This window comes from Natator depressus, chromosome 6 (assembly GCF_965152275.1).
Source record: "Natator depressus isolate rNatDep1 chromosome 6, rNatDep2.hap1, whole genome shotgun sequence".
Taxonomy (NCBI): Eukaryota; Metazoa; Chordata; order Testudines; family Cheloniidae; genus Natator; species Natator depressus.
The window spans coordinates 85,713,788-85,735,714 of NC_134239.1; the positions used below are offsets into that span (position 1 = coordinate 85,713,788).

At 50.9% G+C, this 21,927-nt stretch overlaps 1 protein-coding gene across 8 annotated transcripts in view; it reads right to left on the minus strand.

The window, feature by feature from the left end:
* RALGAPA1 (Ral GTPase activating protein catalytic subunit alpha 1) overlaps nucleotides 1-21,927 on the minus strand; it is a 237,625-nt gene that overhangs the window by 113,868 nt on the left and 101,830 nt on the right. For all 8 annotated transcript variants that reach the window (XM_074955873.1, XM_074955869.1, XM_074955871.1 and 5 more), the window contains 2 exons: nucleotides 2,175-2,303; nucleotides 373-498 (listed from right to left, as the gene is read on the minus strand). In XM_074955873.1, the coding sequence (XP_074811974.1) occupies nucleotides 373-498; nucleotides 2,175-2,303 (255 nt within the window). The remainder of the gene's footprint in view (nucleotides 1-372; nucleotides 499-2,174; nucleotides 2,304-21,927) is intronic.

Consider the following 21,927-nt stretch of genomic DNA (forward strand, 5'->3'; position numbering starts at 1 on the left):
AATAGTGCATCTAGAAACTTCAAGTCTTTTTCTTCTCTTTCTGAGCTGTTTAAGGCTGAGAAACTTTTCAAGTGATCACAATGACCAAGCACACAAAATGGTCAAAATAATGCATATTTACTTTTAGGAACATATGCAGAGACTTTTGATGGTTTTTGTTGATCAACAGTAATTTCAAAATAACTACATGTTTAGAAGTTTAAAGCCTATTTTGACAAATTTTATGGACTTAAATCTTGTTTTCTACATACAAAGATCTAAAAAGAATATTAGAATGTCTAAATATTAGTAAAAGTTACCTGGAACACTATACTACTAAAAAAAGACAGCTTGGTAGCTGCAATACCATACACATGTTCTCAATATTCCCACCTTAACATCTGTGAAATGAGACACAACTATGCCAGGAGTGTTTGGGTGTAGAGCTGGCAATTCACAATATAAGTTGGGAAAGCAGACCAGAGATCCCAACAGAACTTGTGCTTCTACTCTTGGTGCCTATGGATGGGGAAAAACAAATATTTACTCATGTTGCACTAAGAATGTGAAATATACAGCTACTTTACCTAAGGTTGAATTTTTGTTAAGTTTATCCTGGTGACAATATGGAGGCCAGAGAGAAACTCAAGCAGTTTGTATTTATCACAAAAAGTACAGCTGTGTGATATACACTAAGACTGCTTAAATAAGCTGCTGTGTTGAAACGGATAAGTCAAATTTCCATTACCACGTACTGGCTCTACATCCCGTATTACCACAAGAGAGAGTAATTTAAATAGCCTTTGTGATGAAACACTGTTTCTAGATATTTTTCTTACAAACACAAAATAGAAAGTTTAAAAGGATAAATAATGCCTCTGCCAATCAAGCTGATCAGAAATAATGGAAAGCTATAAACATTTAAAAGTACAAACGCAAAAGCTAGCAATTTTAAGAGCCACCAGCCCCATTCTTGGAAGTCACTGTACAGCAACAACATGGAGGAATTTCAAGTATAACCCACTTTTAAGAAGAAAACACTGTAAAAATGAAAACATAATCCACCGTGTAATTTAAATTAATCCAATTTAAAACATTGAAAGAATTAGTAAATTCTCTGCACTGGAAGCAGAAATGCTTCTCCCAATACAAACTAATAATTATGTAAATAACTGTACATGGCAGTCATAATTTTAAAAGGTGAAGGTTTGAGCTTTTAGTAATTGGGTAACCATAGCAAACTCCACAGAGATTATACTGGATGGTCCAAAAACTAAGCTGACATCATCTCAACCAATATATAGGGGAAATTATTTACCTTCAGTAGTTGTTTTCTAAGCTTTTTGCCAAGTATTTTGCCAAGAACCCCATTCTTGAGGCAAGAGGTCTCCCACATACACCACCACCAGAGCTCTGAATATTTCAAGATTTTGAAGAGAGAGCCAACCTTGCTCAGTTAAAAATTAAATATCTCAGGGTGTATACAGAGCAAGATGACACCGACTCATGGTGAGCATTAACTGAAGGTTGTAGTATTATATGAACATCCCTGGCTAAAAGGTATTTAATTGCTTCTGTGGATCATGGAGTGTTTTGTATAGTTACAATGTAATATCTATGGTATACAATGCACTTTTCCCAAAATGGAGGATCATCAACACTTAAACGCCAACTGCAACATTTTTACTTCTTAGTAGTCCCAAAGGATACATTGCAACATCAGAACAAAACCTACTACATTTAAATTGCCATGTATAGGATAAGCAGCTATGGACCAAAAAAAAAGTGTTCCTTCCCCTTAAAAGTTTGTTAATGTCACGTCTTCTAGAAATTTAAAAAAAACAAAAAAAAAACTCTGGATATGCATGTGGGTGATGACAGATGAAAAACACCTTTATGTGTGGTCTCTTAGTTAAGAGTTATCTCATAATTGTTCCTGAAATTCTGAGGCTAAACAGACATCAGGAATAAACAGCAAATTTTTGCATTCTTTATATTATACCTGCTATATAGGATTTTTATAATGTCATGTTTTTAATGAACTGCTTGGTGATTTCAATAATAAAGCATTAAGTTCTCTCTTTGGGACAGGTCAATACACACTAGATGAAGAACAATGTTGCACAGTATTCTTTCTATTAAACTTCTCATGATTACATACAATCACAAAAGAGAATGAACTGATGAACACTTACATTAAGAAAAGAGGAAGAAGCCACTCTACCAGCTGCAATAATGAAATCCATAATAAGCATGGTAGCACCAGGCAAACCAAGTGAAAAGAACTGAGGAGAGCAGTGCTTGATGATTGTATTAACAATATCCTTGGAGAGGAGAAGGGAAAGAAGTATATCACATTCATTAGATAAACAAAAAAGCACAATGACAATGGTAATTATGCTCACTACTGAGCAAAATCTGCATAATTTAAAAATTTACTAATCAACTGTAGAGTTCAACAGGTTGCTTATAACCATTCATTACACTTTCTACTGAGGTACTTATAATCAACTATAGCCAGTACTGCTTATGACTGTAACATGCTTATAATACCTATTAAGCATTTATTAATCGATTATAAATTATTTGTAAATGGAATCTTAATATAAAGAATGACATATTAAAGTGTCTTAAAATTATTTTGTTTGCAGCTATACATTACATGATATATTAAGTGAATGCAGATTTAGTGAACCCATGAAATATATCATTAATAAAGATTTTAAATTTCTAAGTGTGACAAAGTTCCTCCTCTGCCTTGGTGGGTCCTGCGCTTATTGGCGGATTTGCTCACCTCAGAGGTTCACGGCAGCCCTCAGTTTGGCCACTTTCGTGGCTCAAATCTGCCGTTCGCTCAGTTAGCCTCATCACTGGCCAGCATGGGGAAAGGAAGAAGAACAATCCCCGAAGTCTCTGCTGATCCACCTAGTGGATCGGGGAACAGGCCAGAGACCTTTCCCTCTGGTGGAACCCACAGTCCAGTTCAACTCCTCCGGTATCAAGTGGGAGTTGGAGGGTTGGGGGGGAAACCCAGGCCCGCCCTCTACTCTGGATTCCAGCCCAGGGCCCTGTGGATTGTAGCTGTCTACAGTGGCTCCTGTAACAGCTGCATGACAGCTACAACTCCCTGGGCTACTTCCCCATGGCCTCCTCCTAACACCTTTATTCTCACCACAGGACCTTCCTCCTGATGTTTGATAATGCTTGTACTTCTCAGTGTTCCCGTAGTACGCCTTCTCTCTCTCAGCTTCTAGCGCCCCTTGCTCCCAGCTCCTCGCACACAGGCCGCAAACTGAAGTGTGCTCCTTTTTAAACCCAGGTGCCCTGATTAGCCTGCCTTAATTGATTCTAGCAGCTTCTTGATTGGCTGCAGGTGTTCTAACGAGCCTGTCTGCCTTAATTGTTTCCAGAAAGTTCCTGATTGTTCTGGAACCTTCCTTGTTACCTTACCCAGGGAAAAGGGACCTACTTCACCTGGGGCTAATATATCTGCCTTCTATCACTCTCCTGGAGCCATTTGGCCTGGAGGGAGAGGGAGGGTGAGGGGCGCTGCTCCTGATGCTAGGCCCTGGGCTCTCCCTTCTGCTGTTGCTGCTCCAGCTGCTCCCCTGGCTGGGCCAGACGCCACGCCCGCTTCTCTGCCACCTGTTTGCTGGCTGGCTGCTGGACCCCCCCCACCCTCGGGTGCTGCTACTGCCACAACTGCAGCCCCTTGGGGGGGGGGGCCTGCTGGTCCGCTCCCCAGAGGAGGGGAGCGAGGGATCCCAGCCCCGGCCGTTGCTGCCGTGGACACCACCACCACCACCACCTGAGAGGGGTCCTTGCTGCCTGCCTGGACCACCACCTGGAGTTCCTGGAGCTGCGGTGTTTGCTGCCTGGAGCTGCTGAAGCCCCGAGGAGGAGAAGAAGAGGACCATCTACTGGGGGGGGAGCACCTAGAGACTTTGCAGACCACTGTGGAGGGGGCCTTTTGAACTGAGTAACTTTCAAACTCTGCTCTTGTGGTGGGGGTTTTGACTGTGTTTGTGGGGACACAAGGGCTGTGGCGTTGAGCTGCACCCCGATCCATCTGTGTCCCCTCCCCAACTCCCACCACTACCACCACCGTTGCCCCCTCCACCACCTCCACTGGCTGTTCACCATCTGCCTCACCTCCTGCCTCTGGACTCAGCTGCTTGCTTGGCTTGCCACGCCATGATTCCACCATTTGGGCCAGAAGCAGCAGCCAGCCTAAACAGACTCTTTGTGCAAGTGCACGTGGGCACACATGCCCCCCCCGGACTGCCCACCTCACAGCTTTGCCCTTTGCTATCTGCCCCATTTGCCCTTTGCAGCCTTTTGCTCCCTGTTTTGCCCCAGCCCCCCTTTTTAGCTTCAGTTTGCTTGTCTGCCCACCCATTTCCCTCTGCAATCTTTGTTTTGTTTGCCCCGCCCCAGCCTCTGAAGCTAGCCCCTTGGTTTTCCTGTCCTACCTCCAGCCCGCTTAGCCCCTTGCTCCATGCGCCCATGCCCCCTCCCATGCGCTTGTGCCACTCCCCGTTTTAGTTTAGTCCCTCTTCACTGCACCCTCAATGCTGTTGTACCCCCCCTCCTCTAGTACAGCTAGAGGAGCCGGAATCCCAACTTATGTCGGTAACTGACCCCTAGCCCCTTTTTCCCCTCCCATCCAGCCCACCCCTTTTGGCACCTTCCTCCCCTGCCTGCAGCCTCGCGGGACGGAGTGGTCGACCTGCTTCCTCTTTCCCCTCCTCCTTCTGGTGTCTCCTCTTCCCTCCCTGCTCATGATGGCGAGCAACAAGACGGGTGGGGCCCCTCCAGAAAACCCCACCGCCTCCCCCCACCTGCCGCCCCGTTGCCCTCCCCCGAGCCTCTACCTCCGCTGCCACAGCCGAACCACCTGCTACTGCCCCCGCTGCGGCACCAGCAGCGGTGGACACCGGGATGACCTCCGCTACTGCCACGTCCCTCACCCCCTCCGACTCTGGGGAAGCCCCCCAGCCGGCGGCAAAGGCCAGGGTAAAAAAGGGTAAAGGCCCCGCAAAAAAAGACCAAGCCCTCCATGGCAAGGGCTGCCCCCACTGCCGCGGCCCCGCCACCAGCCGCAGCGTCCCTCCCCGCTGTTCCCTCCACCAGCTCGGTGGGTGCCCCTCCTCCGGCCTCCAAGGCGTACGCCCAGGTGGTGGCAGCCCCCCTGCTTGCCGCTACATCATCTTTTCTGCCCACCGCCTCTGCTACCATCTATAGCAGCTGGGGCCCCTTCCTGACCTTGACCAGGAAGCATGGCAGCCGTTGCCTCCTGGTGCCCGCCTCGCCCCACGTAGAGACCTACGTGCAGGCGTTGGCAATGTTGGCGCGTGAGGGAGAGGCGCTCAAGGGGTCATTCCTGGTTCCCTACCAGGTGGCCCATTACTGGGTGCACTACTCCACGAGGGAGGCCCGGTGCTACCTCTGCCGGGCGATGGGGCACGTCCGGAGGGACTGCCCCTTGGCCTGGCAAGGAGGGGCATCCGGGACCCCTGAGCCCCGGCAGGACACCAGCCCCATCATTGGCAGCGCCCCTGGCTGCCCGGCGCCCGAAGCCACCCCTCCTCCTTCCCAGTCCACCACTGCTCCCGCTCAGGCCCAAGGGGCACCTCCCCCACTATGCCCAGACGAGCGGGAGAGCCCCGCCTCCACTGCACACAATCTGGCAGGGCCTGTGGAGGAGGGTGCGGCAGGGACAACGCCAGGCATGGGAGAGGGCCCGCCCAAGGGGGAATCTTCCCTCCCTCGTGCTGCCCCACTGTTACCCCCGAGTCCCTGACCCGACCCCTGAGAGCCAGCCCCCAGATGATGCCATGGAGGGCTGGGCCCTAGTACGGGGGAAGTGGGGCAAGCGGAAAGCTCAAGCTCTGCTCCTTCCATCTGATGCGGAGGCCCCCTGGAAGACCAGGATGCGTGGCACCGATGCCATGCCTTCCGCTTTGCCCATGGGTGTGTTTCATCCACCAGTGCTGGCTGGGGAAGACGTGGCAGCACCGGAAGGTAGTATCTCCCCTCCACAGGAGTCCCTCCCCTCCAAGGGAGCCCATCCTGCCCTGGTACCCTCTGAAGCCCCTGTGAGCCCCAAGGCGACCGGCGCTTCGGGTGCCAGCGGGGAGAAACCCGGGGTGGTGGAAAGCGATCTCCCCTCCATATATGAGGGGATCGAGGCCCTGGGTCTGACCCCGGTTGCCCAGGGGAGGACGACACTTTGCCAGCGGGCCTTGATCTGGGCGACCTCACTCCAGCCCCCCTTTCCCCATGCTCCCTCCCCCTAACAGAGGGTCCCACCTCTGAGGAGCCCCTGTACTCCTCCATCAACCCAGCCGCAGAAGGCACCCCGCTGATGGCCACCAAGCCTGTTGAGGCGACAGCCAGTGGCACGCGACCGGGACCCAAGCCACCAGGGGCACCCCTCGTTGGTGTGGAGCAATCAACCTCCTTCCCAGGCGGGGGCTCTACAGAAGACAGTCACCTCCTTATGCCGTGGCTGCCAAACCCACCAAAAAGCCTGAGCCCGGCATCGCTGAGAGCCCCCTCCCCACACCCCTAACCCTTGAGCCTGACCGAGAAGTGCCACCGCCCAGTTACTCTGCTTCTGGAGCTCAGAATCTTGTCTCTGCCCCAGCCCGTCCCAGATCGCGGCCCTGCCCCGATGCCGACCCTGTCCCTATCTCCTCCACCTCCCGTGATGTTACTGCCGCCCCTAGGGCTGTTTCCTTCCCATTTGCGGTAAATGACCCCCAGGGAGCGGTCTTTGTGTTTCCCTGTCCCGACCCACTAGGGGCTGCTATCTTCCCTCCACTGCCCCCTACTGCCCCAGAGTTCGAGGCGGGCCGCGTGGTGCCAACCCATTGGGCGCCACGTCGGGGATCTGCACCTTGCCTGACCATCTCGGTGGGCCATGGGGCCGTGCCAGGGGCCCCGTCCGGGGATAACCAGGAGTCAGTAATCCCACCCCCCCATGCGCTGCGAGAAGAGCTACAGGAGTTTTTAGAAGACGTCCGTGGCTCCCGCAACAAGGTACAGCTTGCTCTCCAGCAATGGGGGGACTTTCATCAGATCCTCTGGGCTGCAAGGGCCCTTATGGGAGAGGGTAAAAGGACCGAGAAGCAGGCCGCCACGGCCTACCAGCAGGTCCACTGCTTCCGTGACTCATTGCTCACCTACGGGGTAGGTCACGGTTTGCTGCATGGCCCAATGGGGGCGGCGAGCGTCCCTGCCGGCGAGGATCCCCCCCAGCCCTCCTCATGGCACCATTGGTCATCGTAACATTGAACACCCGGGGCTGTAGGATGGGTCTCCGCAGGTCCCAAGTGCTCTCCTTCCTTCGGGAGGGGGGGTACTCTGTGGTTTTCCTGCAGGAAACCCATACGGATCCGGCTGCCGAAGACAGCTGGCGGCTGGACTGGGGGTACAGGGTCTACTTTAGCCATCTCACAGTTCGTAGGGCTGGAGTGGTGACCCTGTTCTCCCCTGACCTACGGCCTGAGGTGCTGGGGGTCGCCGAGGCTGTGCCAGGCCGCCTGCTGCACCTGCGGGTCCTTATGGAGGGGCTTGTGGTCAACCTCATTAACGTCTATATCCCGACATCGAGCCCGGAGCGGCTGCAATTCTATCAGCAGGTGTCCACCTTCCTCGGCGCCTTGGAGCCTCATGAGTGCCTGTCCTGGGCGGGGACTTCAACACCACCCTCGAGGAGCGGGACCACTCACGGACCGAGCAGTGCCCAGCCGCCGCGGACGTCCTCCGGGAGATAGTGGAACATCACTCCCTGGTGGACGTCTGGTGCGACTACCACCCAGATGACATTTCCACGTTCACCTTTGTCCGGGTGGAGGCCCATCAGTCGCGCCACTCCCCGTTGGACCGCATTTATTTATCACGCTTCCACCTTTCATGAGCACACTCCTCCAGCATCCGGCTGGCCCCATTCTCTGACCATCGTTTAGCCACCATGACGGCCTCCCTCTGCGCGGAGAGGCCAGGGACGGCCTATTGGCATTTCAACAACAGCTTGTTGGAGGATGTGGGCTTCGTGACGTCCTTCCGGGAGTTCTGGCTGGCCTGGAGAGGGCAGCGGCGTACCTTTCCCTCAGCGCGGTGGTAGTGGGACCTGGGGAAGGTGCGCGCCTGGCTTTTCTGCCATGACTATACCTGGGGCGCCAGCCAATGGAGGGAGGCGGCGATAGAGCAGTTGGAAAGGGAGGTCTTAGAGCTGGAGAGGCATCTGGCTGCCAGCCCCGAGGATCCGCCCCTCTGCGAAGCATGCCAGGAGAAGCGGGAGGAGCTCCGGGCCCTCAAAGATCATCGGGCCCAGGGCGACTTTGTTCGATCCCACATCCGTCTCCTTCAGGAGATGGATCGCAGCTCCCGCTTCTTCTATGCCCTGTAGAAAAAGAAGGTGGGCCAAGAAACATGTCACCTGCCTTCTAGCAGAAGACAGCACCCCCATCACGGATCTGGTGGAGATGTGCGGGAGGGCGAGAGCCTTCTACGCAAGCCTTTTCTCCCCAGATCCGACCAATCCTAACGCTTGCAGAGTGCTCTGGGAGGAGCTCCCTACGGTCAGCGCGGGCGACCGAGACTGGCTAGAGCTGCCTCTCACTCTGGCCGAGTTCTTGGAAGCCCTCCATCGCATGCCCACCAAATAAATCTCCGAGCATGGACAGGCTGATCGTGGAGTTCTACCGCGTGTTCTGGGACGTCCTCGGCCCAGACCTAGTCACCGTCTGGGCCGAGTCTTTGCAGAGCGGGGTCCTCCCTCTTTCGTGCAGGCGAGCCATGCTCGCCTTATTGCCAAAGAAAGGGGACCTCCGTGATTTACGAAATTGGCGTCCCGTCTTGCTCCTCAGCACGGACTACAAAGTCGTGGCAAAAGCAATCTCGCTGCGGCTAGGGTCCATGCTGGCGGATGTGGTCCACCCAGACCAGACCTATACTGTCCCGGGCCGCAGCATCTTTGACAACCTATATCTGGTCCAGGACCTTTTGGAACTTGGGTGTAGGGATGGTCTGTCGTTCGCCGTCCTGTCCTTGGATCAGGAGAAGGCATTTGACAGGGTGGACCACGGGTATCTCCTGAGCACTCTGCAAGCATTTGGCTTCCGACCCCAGTTTGCAGGTTTTCTCCAGGTGCTGTACGCCTCCACAGAGTGTCTGGTCAGGCTCAGTTGGACCCTGACCGAACCCGTCAGCTTCGGGTGAGGAGTACGGCAGGGGTGCCCCCTCTTGGGCCAGCTGTACGCTCTGGCGATCAAGCCCTTCCTCTGTCTCATCCGCAGGAGGTTGACAGGGTTGGTGCTGCGGGAGCCGGAGCTGCGGCTGGTCCTGTCGGTGTATGCCAATGATGTGCTCCTCGTGGTCCAGGACCCGGGCGACTTGGCGCGGGTGGAGGCTTGCAAGGCTATCTATTCGGCAGCCTCCTCCGCCCGGGTCAACTTGGTCAAGAGCTCTGGCCTGGTGGTTGGGGACGGCTGGCAGGCGAGCTCCCTCCCACCTGCGCTTCAGGCCATCCGGTGGAGCGCGGGTCTGCTGCTCTATCTTGGCGTTTACCTTTCTGCGACACATCCCTCTCCGCTGGAGAACTAGCACGATTTAGAGGGCAGGGTGATAGAGCGGCTCCGGAAATGGACAGGACTATTCCGGAGCCTCTCTCTTCGAGGGAGAGTACTGGTGCTTAATCAACTAGTCCTGTCCATGCTCTGGTACCGGCTCAACACCCTGGTCCCAGCTCCAGGTTTCCTGGCCAACCTCCGGACATCGATTCTGGAGTTCTTTTGGTCAAGACTGCACTGGGTCCTGCAGGGGTTCTCCATCTACCCCTGGAGGAGGGAGGGAAGGGCCTGAAGTGTCTGCACAGTCAGGTCCATGTCTTCCGCCTCCAGGCCCTGCAGAGGCTCCTTTATGGTGCAGGTAGTCCGGCGTGAAGCATACTGGCGCATGCCTTCCTGCACCGCTTCCGAGGGCTCCGATACAACTGGCAGCTCCTTTATCTCCATCCAAAAGGTCTTCTGTGAGACCTCTCCGGTCTGCCGGTCTTCTACCAGGACCTCCTCCGGACCTGGAAACTGTTTTCAACGACCAGGTCCGTGGTGGCCACTGAGGGGGCAGATCTCCTCGCGGAGCCCCTGCTACACAACCCCAGCTCCGCCTGCAGGTGGTGGAGTTCCCCTTGGTGCGCCAGAGGTTGGTCCTGGCAGAAGTCACAAGAGTCGGAGAACTCCTGGACTACGACCGGGGAGACTGGCTGGATCCCCTGATGCTCACTCAGCGCATGGGGCTCTCCAGACCTTGTACTCCCCGGAGCGTACTTCAGGAGGTGAGGGCTGCTTTGCCGCCCACTGCTCGGGTTTACCTTGACCGGGTCCTGCACGATAGCACGCCCCGCCCACCCTCCACCGCAGGCTCACCGGACCTTTCCATTGGGCCCCTGCCCCGTGGACCCAACTGACCCCTCTGCCCCTTCACCGTGAGCTGGCTGCACTAGCTGCAGCTGGTCTGCTTCCAAACCGTGCCAAGGAAACCTCTATACACGCTCGTGCTCCATATGCTTCATGTCCTCATCCTTGCGTCCCACCCCGATACAAAATGGTGGGACCTCCTGCCACCTCCGGAGGGCGAGGAGCCCCAGTGGGCCAGCCTATATTCCACCTTGGTCCCAAGGCCCACCGGGGATATCAGTTGGCGGCTTCTTCATGGAGCCGTGAGCACGGGCGTGTACTTGGCGTGGTTCACCCCTATTCCAGACACCTGCCCCTTTTGTGGCGTGAGGGAAACCCTGGCGCACACATACTTGGAGTGTGCCAGGCTGCAGCCCCTATTCTGGCTCCTCACGAACATTTTATTACGTTTCTGGTTGCACTTTTCCCCTCACCTTATTTATGCACTCCCTATCCACGGCCCCACAAAGTCACGGGATCTCCTGGTCAACCTCCTCCTGGCCCTAGCTAAAATGGTCATCTATAAAACTAGGGTGAGGAGGTTGGCCGATGGAGTCTCCTGTGACTGTGGGGCCTATTGCCGATCCTCCGTCCGTTCACATATCCGGGCAGAGTTCCTCTGTACGGCGTCCACTGACTCCCTTGACGCCTTTGAGGAGCAGTGGGCGCTGTCCGGGGTTCTGTGCTCGGTGTCCCCGTCCGGTTCCCTTTGTTTGACCCTTTGACCACACTCCTGTCCCTGTTATTTCATTAGTTGTCCCCCGTATTTATTTGGTGTCCAGGTCCATTAAATCCCCCTATTAGGCTGGGGAGATCCTTTAGCAGAAAGCCCGCCCACTTCCTGGATCCCAATAGGATCACGCTCCTGTAGCCATCTGGCCCGACCCTGTCACATAAGGTACATATTGTGATTTCTCTAAGAATCTATGAATCTGTGTGTGGACAAGATACAGTCAGTATAAAAAACTCCCCAGTTCACATGCAAATAAAGAACATAATCTTTCTCTGAAAAAATTCTCTAAGAGACAGACTTTGTAGCATACCTTGATGATCAATGTTAACATGCAAATTTGCAATTCAGTAGGAGAGAAAATGTAGTTTAGTGGTTAGAGGAGGGGAAAACTGGAAGTTAGGTCTCTTCAGTTCAATTCCTAGCTACATGCTGACTGTAGTCTTAAGCAAGTCTTATTCTGCCTCCATTCAAATCAGTTAAAATTCTACCATTGACTTTCATGGGAGCAGAGTTGTTCAGGCCTTTAACCTCTGTGGGATAGATCCACAAAGGGATTTAGACACCTAACTGCTACTTTAGATGCCTAAATCCAATATTTTAGCTCCACTGAGATCTCAAAACCCCCACTCAGTTGCTGCCTAAACCTGGAGGTGCCTAAATTCTCTAGGTGCCTAACTTGCTGATGGTGGGCATGCAAAAAGCTGCCACGCTCCCAGGGACAGTGGACTGAATATCTACCAGTCTCTGTGTGCTCTCCTGAAGGAACTCTGCCTGGATGCCCAGGGATGTGGCTATGTGGAGTAAAAGGTCCTGGAACACCTTAAAGCCCTTCAGAAGAGAAGGGGAGGATGAACCAGGCAGCACGGCATCATCCAGCAATGAGGAAGAGGGTCTTGGCTGAGCAAAAACTGGTTCTCGCCCACCCCCCAAAAAGATGTATCTGGAAGTGATGACTCCGGTGGCTTCTCAGGGAGGAAGACAGCTGATGCCTGGGCTTTTGGCTGATCCAAAGTCACCACCGTTGACCAGGCAAGTGACTTCAACTTTGAATGGGATGAAGAGTGGGATCTCTGCAAGCGAGGAATGTCCCACTGAGTCCAAGGTGGCCACTGATATGGGTAGGGCATTGGTGACCAGTAGGAGCCTGGCGAAGGACCTCTGTCCTGGCCACATGCCAATTCTGGGAGCCACATTGGTCCATTGGCAGCCCCCGGAGTTCATTAGGAGATGTGTAGCAGGAGGATGACAACTGACTTGGAATCAGAGCCCCTGGATCTCGGAGACATGGGTGGAGCGATGCCTGAGGGAGCCAATAGGAAGTCCAATTCATCCATTGTCCAGAACACGGCAAGAATCAGCTCCCCCGATGAATGCAGTGCTGTCAGTATCGAGCATGACAGTGCCGCAGGAAGCATTGGTCCTGGAACAAACAGTGATACCAAAGCACCCAAATGCATCGATGTCTAGGATGATGAGAGCCCCCATGGGAACAGCTGAGGTTTCAAATGTAGCAGAGCTAAAGAGAACCCCAGTTCCAATGTCCCCCACACTGATTCCAGTACCAGCTCCATGCCCACCACCAGGAGGGAGTGTCTAGGTGCAGTGCTGAGGGGCACAAAGGTTCAGCGGGGCGCTCCACTGGAGGGCTGCTGAAGGCGCGAGCATCGCAAAGTCCTGGACCAGCGGTGAGGACAGAATGGAAAGGTAGAGCAGGTCTGCTAGACTGGTACTGGCATCACCCTCTTCGGGACCTGGAGGCCGGCACTGGAGTCAATGATACAGGGTTTATGCCCTTCCCACTTGGTATCTGTGCCATCCCACATGCCAGAACTGTGCTTTTCTTGGGTGAGGCAGAGGAGTTGCCCCACGACCTGGAGCAGTCCTGATTGGTCTTATGAGACCTCTTCCTTGGCACCAATAATGGAGAGCAGCTCCTTTGCCTCTTCGGAGAAGCACTTGCTCTGGAATGAGAGCCTGAGGGCCATCTTCAGCCTGAGGAGGGCTTCAGTACTGGATCAGGACGCATGGATTGTTAAAGCAGATGCTGCTTGAGGGGAAGGTCCCTGCGCCACCCGAGTACACTTCTTGAATGATCTACAGATTGAACAATGCTCTGTAAGGTGGGCCTTGCCAAGACAAAGCAAGCACCTCATGTGGGGGGGAGGGAGGGGGTTACTGTTAGGGATCGCACCTCCACATGAAGGACATTTAAACCTGGTGGGGGCATCAGCAGGGCACACTATCAAATAACACTCTCTACTAACCACTAACACTGAGTATATACAATAAACTAGTCTAAAACTAATGGTGCTGCCCCTCTATGGGTACTGCTAGGCAAAAGTCTCTGGCTACGGAGCGCTGGCCACGCATACACTTAAGTGCAATACATGTCTGCATCTACTCACACAGATATGAGCCACTAAGAAAAAAATTTAAGCCATGAAATGCCTTTGGTTTCTTTCATGCATTTTAACACTAACTGATCTGTTCTATATTTCCTTCTCTAAAAGGAAGAATATAAGGGGAAAATTTACTTCATTTAATTCCCACAGCACAGCTGAGGGAGAGGATTTCAACTGTCGGCTAAAGAATCACACTAAATGGTTACCTGGAAATACAGTAAATTCTGAAAAAATAGCAGTGTTGCCCACTCTCACAATATTTGGTGTTTTTCTAAAAAGCACCCCCTGCTCTCCTGAGTCCTCCTATTTCATGAGAACCTCAGCTTTCATAAAACAGTAAGTTTATAGACTTCATGGGTGTGGAGAAAAGCTTGCAACCATGACCCATGTGTGTCCTAAAGGCTCAGAAACAAGAAAAAACTGCCAATTTTTTTTTTTTTTTAAATCCCATGGACTTTGGGGCCTGACCCATGACTTTTGAACACTTGGATGGCAACACTGAATAATAGTTAAAAAGACTCTAAATACTGTAGCATATAATTGCTTTAATATTTCTTCAGCTTTCTGTTTACTTTGTGAAGATAATTTCAAAGTTCTTCTGTCATATGGAAGACCTAAGATTGGAAACGAACCGATTTGCTGTTGCACAGGAACAAGTGAAATTTCATTTTTTACAAAGCTCACAAGTGATATCTCAATAAGGCAGAAATAGCATCAGTGAATGAGGGAAAGAGAAATTAAGACAGAGGAAAAGAAAGGTAATCAAAAGCAGCACAATATATGAAAAAAATGTAGATAGGTTTCTTTTGTAAAAATGTAAGATCACTGCTAAATCACTCATAGGAAGACTGTGATTTGAATAGGATTACCAGAACTAACATCTTCCTTACTGTGATGGGTTTTACCAACCCCGCACTGAGGAGGAGAGGGTTAGGGAGCTTCTATGGATGCAGGAAGCTTTGCTCCCTCACCTCTGCTGGGCATGCTCCCAGTGGAGGGAGCATTCAAAAGGGAGCCACTCAGTTCAGTCTGGGCAGATGGAGCAGGAGAGCATGTTGGGTGCAGCAGCCTCCTGTACAGGGCTCCAAGAAGCCAGGACCGGGCCTCACAGCTAAGCCACTGCAGACCTTCAACTACAGGGACTGCGGGTGATGAGTCACTGCCAGCAGGAGAAGGTGCTCCATAGACAGACCTGAGAGGACATCAAGTGGGATCCCAAGGCAGATCAGCGGCACTGAGAAGAACAGAAGTTGGGGGTAGGAAATGACTCAGGGAACTGGAGTAAGGGTGCCAGTCCTTAAGTCACCTGTATGACAATTATTTTGAAGTCAGAACACAGTGGAGCAAGGTGGGCTTGGGTTCCCCTATTCCTTCCCCATCCATACTGTAGCCACTAGGCAATGTGACCGTTCACTCTCACCATTGGGTGATATTATTTTGAACTGTAGCTGCTAGGCAAGGCAGCCATTGACTCTCACCATGGGGCAGCAGTGCCTCAGACTGTAGCCACTAGGCAAGGAGAATCCTGACTCTTGCCATTAGGTGACATAGTGGCAATATTCTGGGCTAAGTGCTACTGCTGGCCTTGGACACCCCCCACCTGCCCGACACTCACCATCTGCCATTGAATCACATATGTCTGGGAACAATCTTAGCCCTGGTCTACACTAGGAGTTGAGGTCGAATTTAGCAGCGTTAAATCGATTTAACCCTGCACCTTTTTTTCAACTTAAAGGGCTCTTAAAATTGATTTCCTTACTCCACCCCCGACAAGGGGATTAGCGCTGAAATCGGCCTTGCTAGATCGAATTTGGGGTACTGTGGACACAATTAGATGGTATTGGCCTCCGGGAGGTATCACAGAGTGCTCCATTGTGACCGCTCTGGACAGCGCTCCCAACTCAGATGCACTGGGCTGGTAGACGGGAAAAGGCCCGCGAATTTTTGAATTTCAATTTCCTGTTTGGCCTGTGTGGCAAGCTGCAGGTGACCATGCAGAGCTCATCAGCAGAGGTGACCATGATAGAGTCCCAGATTCGCAAAAGAGCTCCAGCATGGACCGAAAGGGAGGTACGGGATCTGATCGCTGTATGGGGAGAGGAATCCGTGCTATCAGAACTACGTTCCAGTTTTTGAAATGCCAAAACATTTGTCAATCTCCCAGGGCATGAAGGACAGAGGTCATAACAGAGACCCGAAGCAGTGCCACGTGAAACTTAAGGAGCTGAGGCAAGCCTACCAGAAAACCAGAGAGGTGAACGGCCGCTCCGGGTCAGAGCCCAAAACATGCCGCTTCTATGATGAGCTGCATGCCATTTTAGGGGGTTCAGCCACCACTACCCCAGCTGTGTTGTTTGACTCCTTCAATGGAGATGGAGGCAACACGGAAGCAGGTTTGGGAACGAGGAAGATGATGATGATGAGGTTGTAGATAGCTCACAGCAAGCAAGTGGAGAAACCGGTTTTCCCGACAGCCAGGAACTGTTTCTCACCCTGGACCTGGAGCTAGTACCCCCCGAACCCACGCAAGGCTGCCTCCTGGACCCGCCAGGCGGATAAGGGTCATCTGGTGAGAGTACCTTTTAAAATAGTATACATGGTTTAAAAGCAAGCATGTTTAATGATTAATTTGCCCTGGCATTCGTGGATCTCCTGGATATACTCCCAAAACCTTTGCAAAAGGTTTCTGGGGAGGGCAGCCTTATTCCATCCACCATGGTAGGACACTTTACCATTCCAGGCCAGTAGCACGTACTCGGGAATCATTGCAGAACAAAGCATTGCAGTGTATGTTTGCTGGCGTTCAAACAACATCCGTTCTTTCTCTCTCTGTGTTATCCTCAGGAGAGTGTGATCATTCATGGTCACCTGGTTGAAATAGGGTGCTTTTCTTAAGGGGACATTCAGAGGTGCCCGTTCCTGCTGGGCTGTTAGCCACGGGGAGTGGGGAGAGGCTAGCCAGGTACTGGGGGGAGGCAAAATGCGACCTTGGAAGGAAAGCACATGAGCTATGTATGTAATGATAATAGCAAGGTTTACCATGAAAGAGTGTACCCATTGTTCTATAAAATATGTCTTTTTAAATACCACTGTCCCTTTTTTTTTCCTCCACCAGCTGCATGTGTTTCAAGGATAACAGGATCTTCTCCTTCCCAGAGGCTAGTGAAGATTAGAAAGAAAAAAAAAACACACTCGTGATGAAATGGTCTCTGAGCTCATGCTGTCCTCCCACACTGACAGAACACAGACGAATGCATGGAGGCAGACAATGTCAGAGTGCAGGAAAGCACAAAATGACCGGGAAGAGAGGTGGCGGGCTGAAGAGAGGGCTGAAGCTGAAAAGTGGCAGCAGTGTGATGGCTGGAGGCAGGATTCAATGCTGAGGCTGCTGGAGGATCAAACTAATATACTTCAGCGTATGGTTGAGCTGCAGGAAAGGCAGCTGGAACACAGACCGCCGCTACAGCCCCTGTGTGACCAACCGCCCTCCTCCCCAAGTTCCATAGCCTCCTCACCCAGATGCCCAAGAATGTGGTGGGGGGGCCTCCGGCCACTCCACCCCAGAGGATTGCCCAAGCAACAGAAGGCTGGCATTCAATAAGTTTTAAACTTTTAAAGTGCTGTGTGGCCTTGTCCTTCCCTCCTCCACCACCCCTCCTGGTGCTTCTCTCCTCTACCACCCCTCCCGGGATACCTTGGCAGTTATCCCCCTATTTGTGTGATGAATTAATAAAGAATGCATGAATGTGAAGCAACAATGACTTTATTGCCTCTGCAAGTGGTGATCGAAGGGAGGAGGGGAGGGTGGTTAGCTTACAAGGAAGTAGAGTGAAGCAAAGGGCGGGGGGTTTCATCAAGGAGAAACAAACAGAACTTTCACACTGTAGCCTGGCCAGTCATGAAACTGGTTTTCAAAGCTTCTCTGATGTGCACCGCACCCTCCTGTGCTCTTCTAACCGCCCTGGTGTCTGGCTGTGCGGAACCAGCAGACAGGCGATTTGCCTCAACCTCCCACCCCACCATAAACGTCTCCCCCTTACTCTCACAGAGATTGTGGAGTGCACAACAAGCACTAATAACAGTGAGAATATTAGTTTCGCTGAGGTCTAACCGAGTCAGTAAACTGCGCCAGCGCGCTTTCAAACGTCCAAATGCACATTCTACCACCATTCTGCACTTGCTCAGCCTGTAGTTGAACAGCTCCTGATTACTGTCCAGGGTGCCTGTGTATGGCTTCAGGAGCCAGGGCATTAAGGGGTAGGCTGGGTCCCCAAGGATAACTATAGGTACTTCAACATCCCCAACGGTTATTTTCTGGTCTGGGAATAAAGTCCCTTCTTGCAGCTTTTGAAACAGACCAGAGTTCCTGAAGATGCGAGCATCATGTATCTTTCCCGGCCATGCCACGTTGATGTTGGTGAAACGTCCCTTGTGATCCACCAGTGCTTGCAGCACTATTGAAAAGTACCCCTCGTGGTTTATGTACTCGGCGGCTTGGTGCTCCGGTGCCAAGATAGGGATATGGGTTCCGTCTATGGCCCCACCACAGTTAGGGAATTCCACTGCAGCAAAGCCATCCACTATGACCTGCACATTTCCCAGGGTCACTACCCTTGATAGCAGCAGATCTTTGATTGCGTAGGCTACTTGCATCACAGCAGCCCCCACAGTAGATTTACCCACTCCAAATTGATTCCCGACTAACTGGTAGCTGTCTGGCGTTGCAAGGTTCCACAGGGCTATTGCCACTCGCTTCTCAACTGTGAGGACTACTCTCATCTTGGTATTCTTCCACCTCAGGGCGGGAGAAAGCAAGTCAAAGTTCCATGAAAGTGCCCTTACGCATGCCAAAGTTTTGCAGCCACTGGTAATCATCCCAGACCTGCAACACTATGCGGTCCCACCAGTCTGTGCTTGTTTCCTGGGCCCAGAATCGGCGTTCCACCGCATGAACCTGCCCCATTAGCACTATGATGCCCACATTGCCAGGGCCCGTGCTTTGAGAGAAGGCTGTGTCCATGTCCTCATCACTCTCGTCACCGCGCTGACGTCGCCTCCTCGCCCGGTATTGTTTTGCCAGCTTCTGGTGCTGCATATACTGCTGGATAATGCGTGTAGTGTTTAATGTGCTCCTAATTGCCAAAGTGATCTGAGTGGGTTCCATGCTTGCCGTGGTATGGCGTCTGTACAGAAAAAAGGTGCGGAACGATTGTCTGCCATTGCCCTGACGGAGGGAGGGGTGACTGACAACATGGCTTACAGGGTTGGCTTACAAGGAATTAAAATCAACAAAGGGGGTGGCTTTGCGAGAAACCGAATGGCCCCCTCAAGGATAGAACTCAAAACCTCAAGGATAGAACTCAAAACTGCGTTTAGCAGGCCGTTGATTTCACAGAGGGAGAGAGGGAGGAGAAAATGAATACAAAACAAATCTGGTCTATTTCTTGTTTTGAGCCACTTCATCTATCTTTATACATCTTGCTGGCAGCAGACTGTGCAGTACGACCGCTAGCCATCGACGTCTCCTGGGTGCTCAGCAGAAGACGGTGCAGTATGACTACTGGCCAGCATCTTCTGCTAGCTGCAGATTAAAAGACAGTGCACTGCCGGTAGGACTCAATGGCCATGAGTCGAAACTTAAAAGGGAAATGACCTGGCTGAGTCACTCCCATGGTTGCCCAGGCGCCCGGTTAAAAGAGCACCCAGGACTAAGTCGATGACAGCTAGCAGTCATACTGCACTGTCTGCTGCCAAAAGGCAATAAACTGCTGCTGTGTAGCAATGCAGTACCACGTCTGCCAGCACCCAGGAGACATACGTTGACGGTTAGCTGAGCGGGCTCCATGCTTGCCGTGGTATGGCGTCTGCACAGGTAACTCAAGAAAAAAGGCGCAAAACGATTGTCTGCCTTTGCTTTCACGGAGGGAGGGAGGGAACGGGGGCCTGACGATATGTACCCAGAACCACCCGCGACAATGTTTTAGCCCCATCAGGCACTGGGATTTCTACCCAGAATTCAAATGGGCGGCAGAGACTGCGGGAACTGTGCGATAGCTACTCACAGTGCAACGCTCCAGAAGTCGACAGTTGCCTCGGTACTGTGGACACATTCCACTGACTACATGCACTTAGAGCATTTGTGTGGGGGGACACACAATCGACTGTATAAAAACGCTTTCTACAAAACCGACTTCTAGAAATTCGACCTAATTTCGTAGTGTAGACATACCCTTGGTTGTATTAATTAGTACAACAAGGTCTTGAAAATTATGCTGACGAGGCACTCTCTTACCAGAACTTTTCTAAATTAGCTATTAGATTGCTTTGTGAGCAAGAGAAACTACTGGAACTTACATCTCTCTACAAGAAGGAAAATAACCAAAAACGTATAGCTGTCTGCTGTAGCCTGGACTCACTGTTCACATGTATTATAGTTACATAGCACCAGAGGTTTCTATGCCATTTTACAGGCAAATAAAGACTGCCCCGAGGAATTAAATCTAAATTACATTGGAAACACCCAGATAGCGACAAAATCAGAAGATTAAAAGTGAGGTCAGAAAAGAGAGGAAACTGGAAAACAAGTTCAAACAAAGGAATGATGTGGTCTGAGTGGCAAGAGATGAAGATGATTTTCACGGCAGTATTTTGGCTGCTTCAATTTCTTTACACCTTTCAACTAATTATCAACTACATTTAACTCTGCAAGATTGCTTCTTCCAGTATTTTCAGAGAGGTATGGGGCTTGATATTGCTCCTACCAAAGTCACTGGCAAAACTGTAACTGACTCCAATGGAGGTAGGATTGTGTTACTGGTGAAACTCAGAAAAAGTACCAAAATGTTTTGGATTTGTAAGCTCTACTTACACTTCTCTAATAGCTCCTGAATGAAAAGTTTTTATTTGACTGAAAGACTGCTAATAAAAATCAAATCTGATCTTTAACTTCTCCTACCTACTTTTTTGGAAAGAATTCAGTCCTCACTCTGATCAGCTCATAGGCCTTCATTTGTTTTTAAAAAAAACCTAACAACAACAGTTACCCACCTTTTCGTTCTTCAAGGATGTGTTGCTCATATCCATTCCATTACCCATCCTCCTGCCCCTTAGAGTTGTTGTCAAGAAGGAACCAAGAGGGCATAGGGCTGGCAGCGCCTGATATACCAGCGTATGAGCGCAGCACTCAAGGGGGTGACACAACCAGCCCTACGGATACCGCTAAGGCAAAAATCACAGATGGCCACGCATGTGGGCGCGTGCACACTTACAATGGAATCGACATGAGCAAGTACTTGAAGAATGGGAGTTTGCCTGTATTACCGATCTGACAGATATAAGGAAAAAGCCTGACCTTCACTGAAGGGATCCTGACCAGAAAAAGAAAGAAAGAAGAAAAAAAAAAGATGCTAATCACTTCAAGTTTTAAAAAAATACTCCAACAAAACCAGCATTCTAAATTGGCTTGTATTACCATATGCAAATAGGACAATGGTATCTTGGGCAAAGATCATACTTTTTTTATGCATTTGAATAATATGATGTATGCTTTGTTAACAGTTTCCTTTTGTACGGTATACTTTCCATGTGTCAGCGATGTGGTCTATATATAGAATGTGGAGCTGGCAGCACCAGGGGTCTCAACCCAGCTCTGACAGTCACTTAACCTTTTCATAAAGGTTCCTCCACTGAAAATTAGGGACAATACTACTTATCAAATGGAAGTTAATACTGTGAAAATTAGCTAATGATTTCTATCAAAGTACAGTGAAGATTTATACTATGTATACTAAGATAGATTTTGGTTTTACTACAAGCACTAGGTATGGCGCAGCATGTAATTGCACCAACCAAGTAACAGACCAAGAACCATGTTGTGACTCAGAGCCAATACGGTCCTTTGTTCCTACTTTGCTCCTGGGATGGGAAGAAAGGGAAGTAGCAATCTGAACCAATTTTGTACTTGGCACAATTACTTTCCCACCAGCCCAACTGCAAAGGTTGGTGCAGTGAAGGGAGGAAGGGAAGTCTCCCAGAAGTTGCTTGTTTCTCCTTCCTCCATGCTGCAACCGTTAATATGGATAGCACAGCCTGTGCAGATGAAAAACGGGGCACCTTCTGCCTCCTTACACCCCTGCACAAATGTGTATAGCAGGTTATGATTGTGCTCATTACTATGAGCATGATTTACCAAGGCAATTGCTCAGCAATAGGATATAAGCCAAAGTACTGATTTTTAATTACCAACTTAATTTAATTGAAAATCCACCCAGTATTTTCTGATAGAGAAGTGACTCCATTTCAGTTATACTGTACATCCTCATCTGAATTTAAAAAATATATATATAAAAAG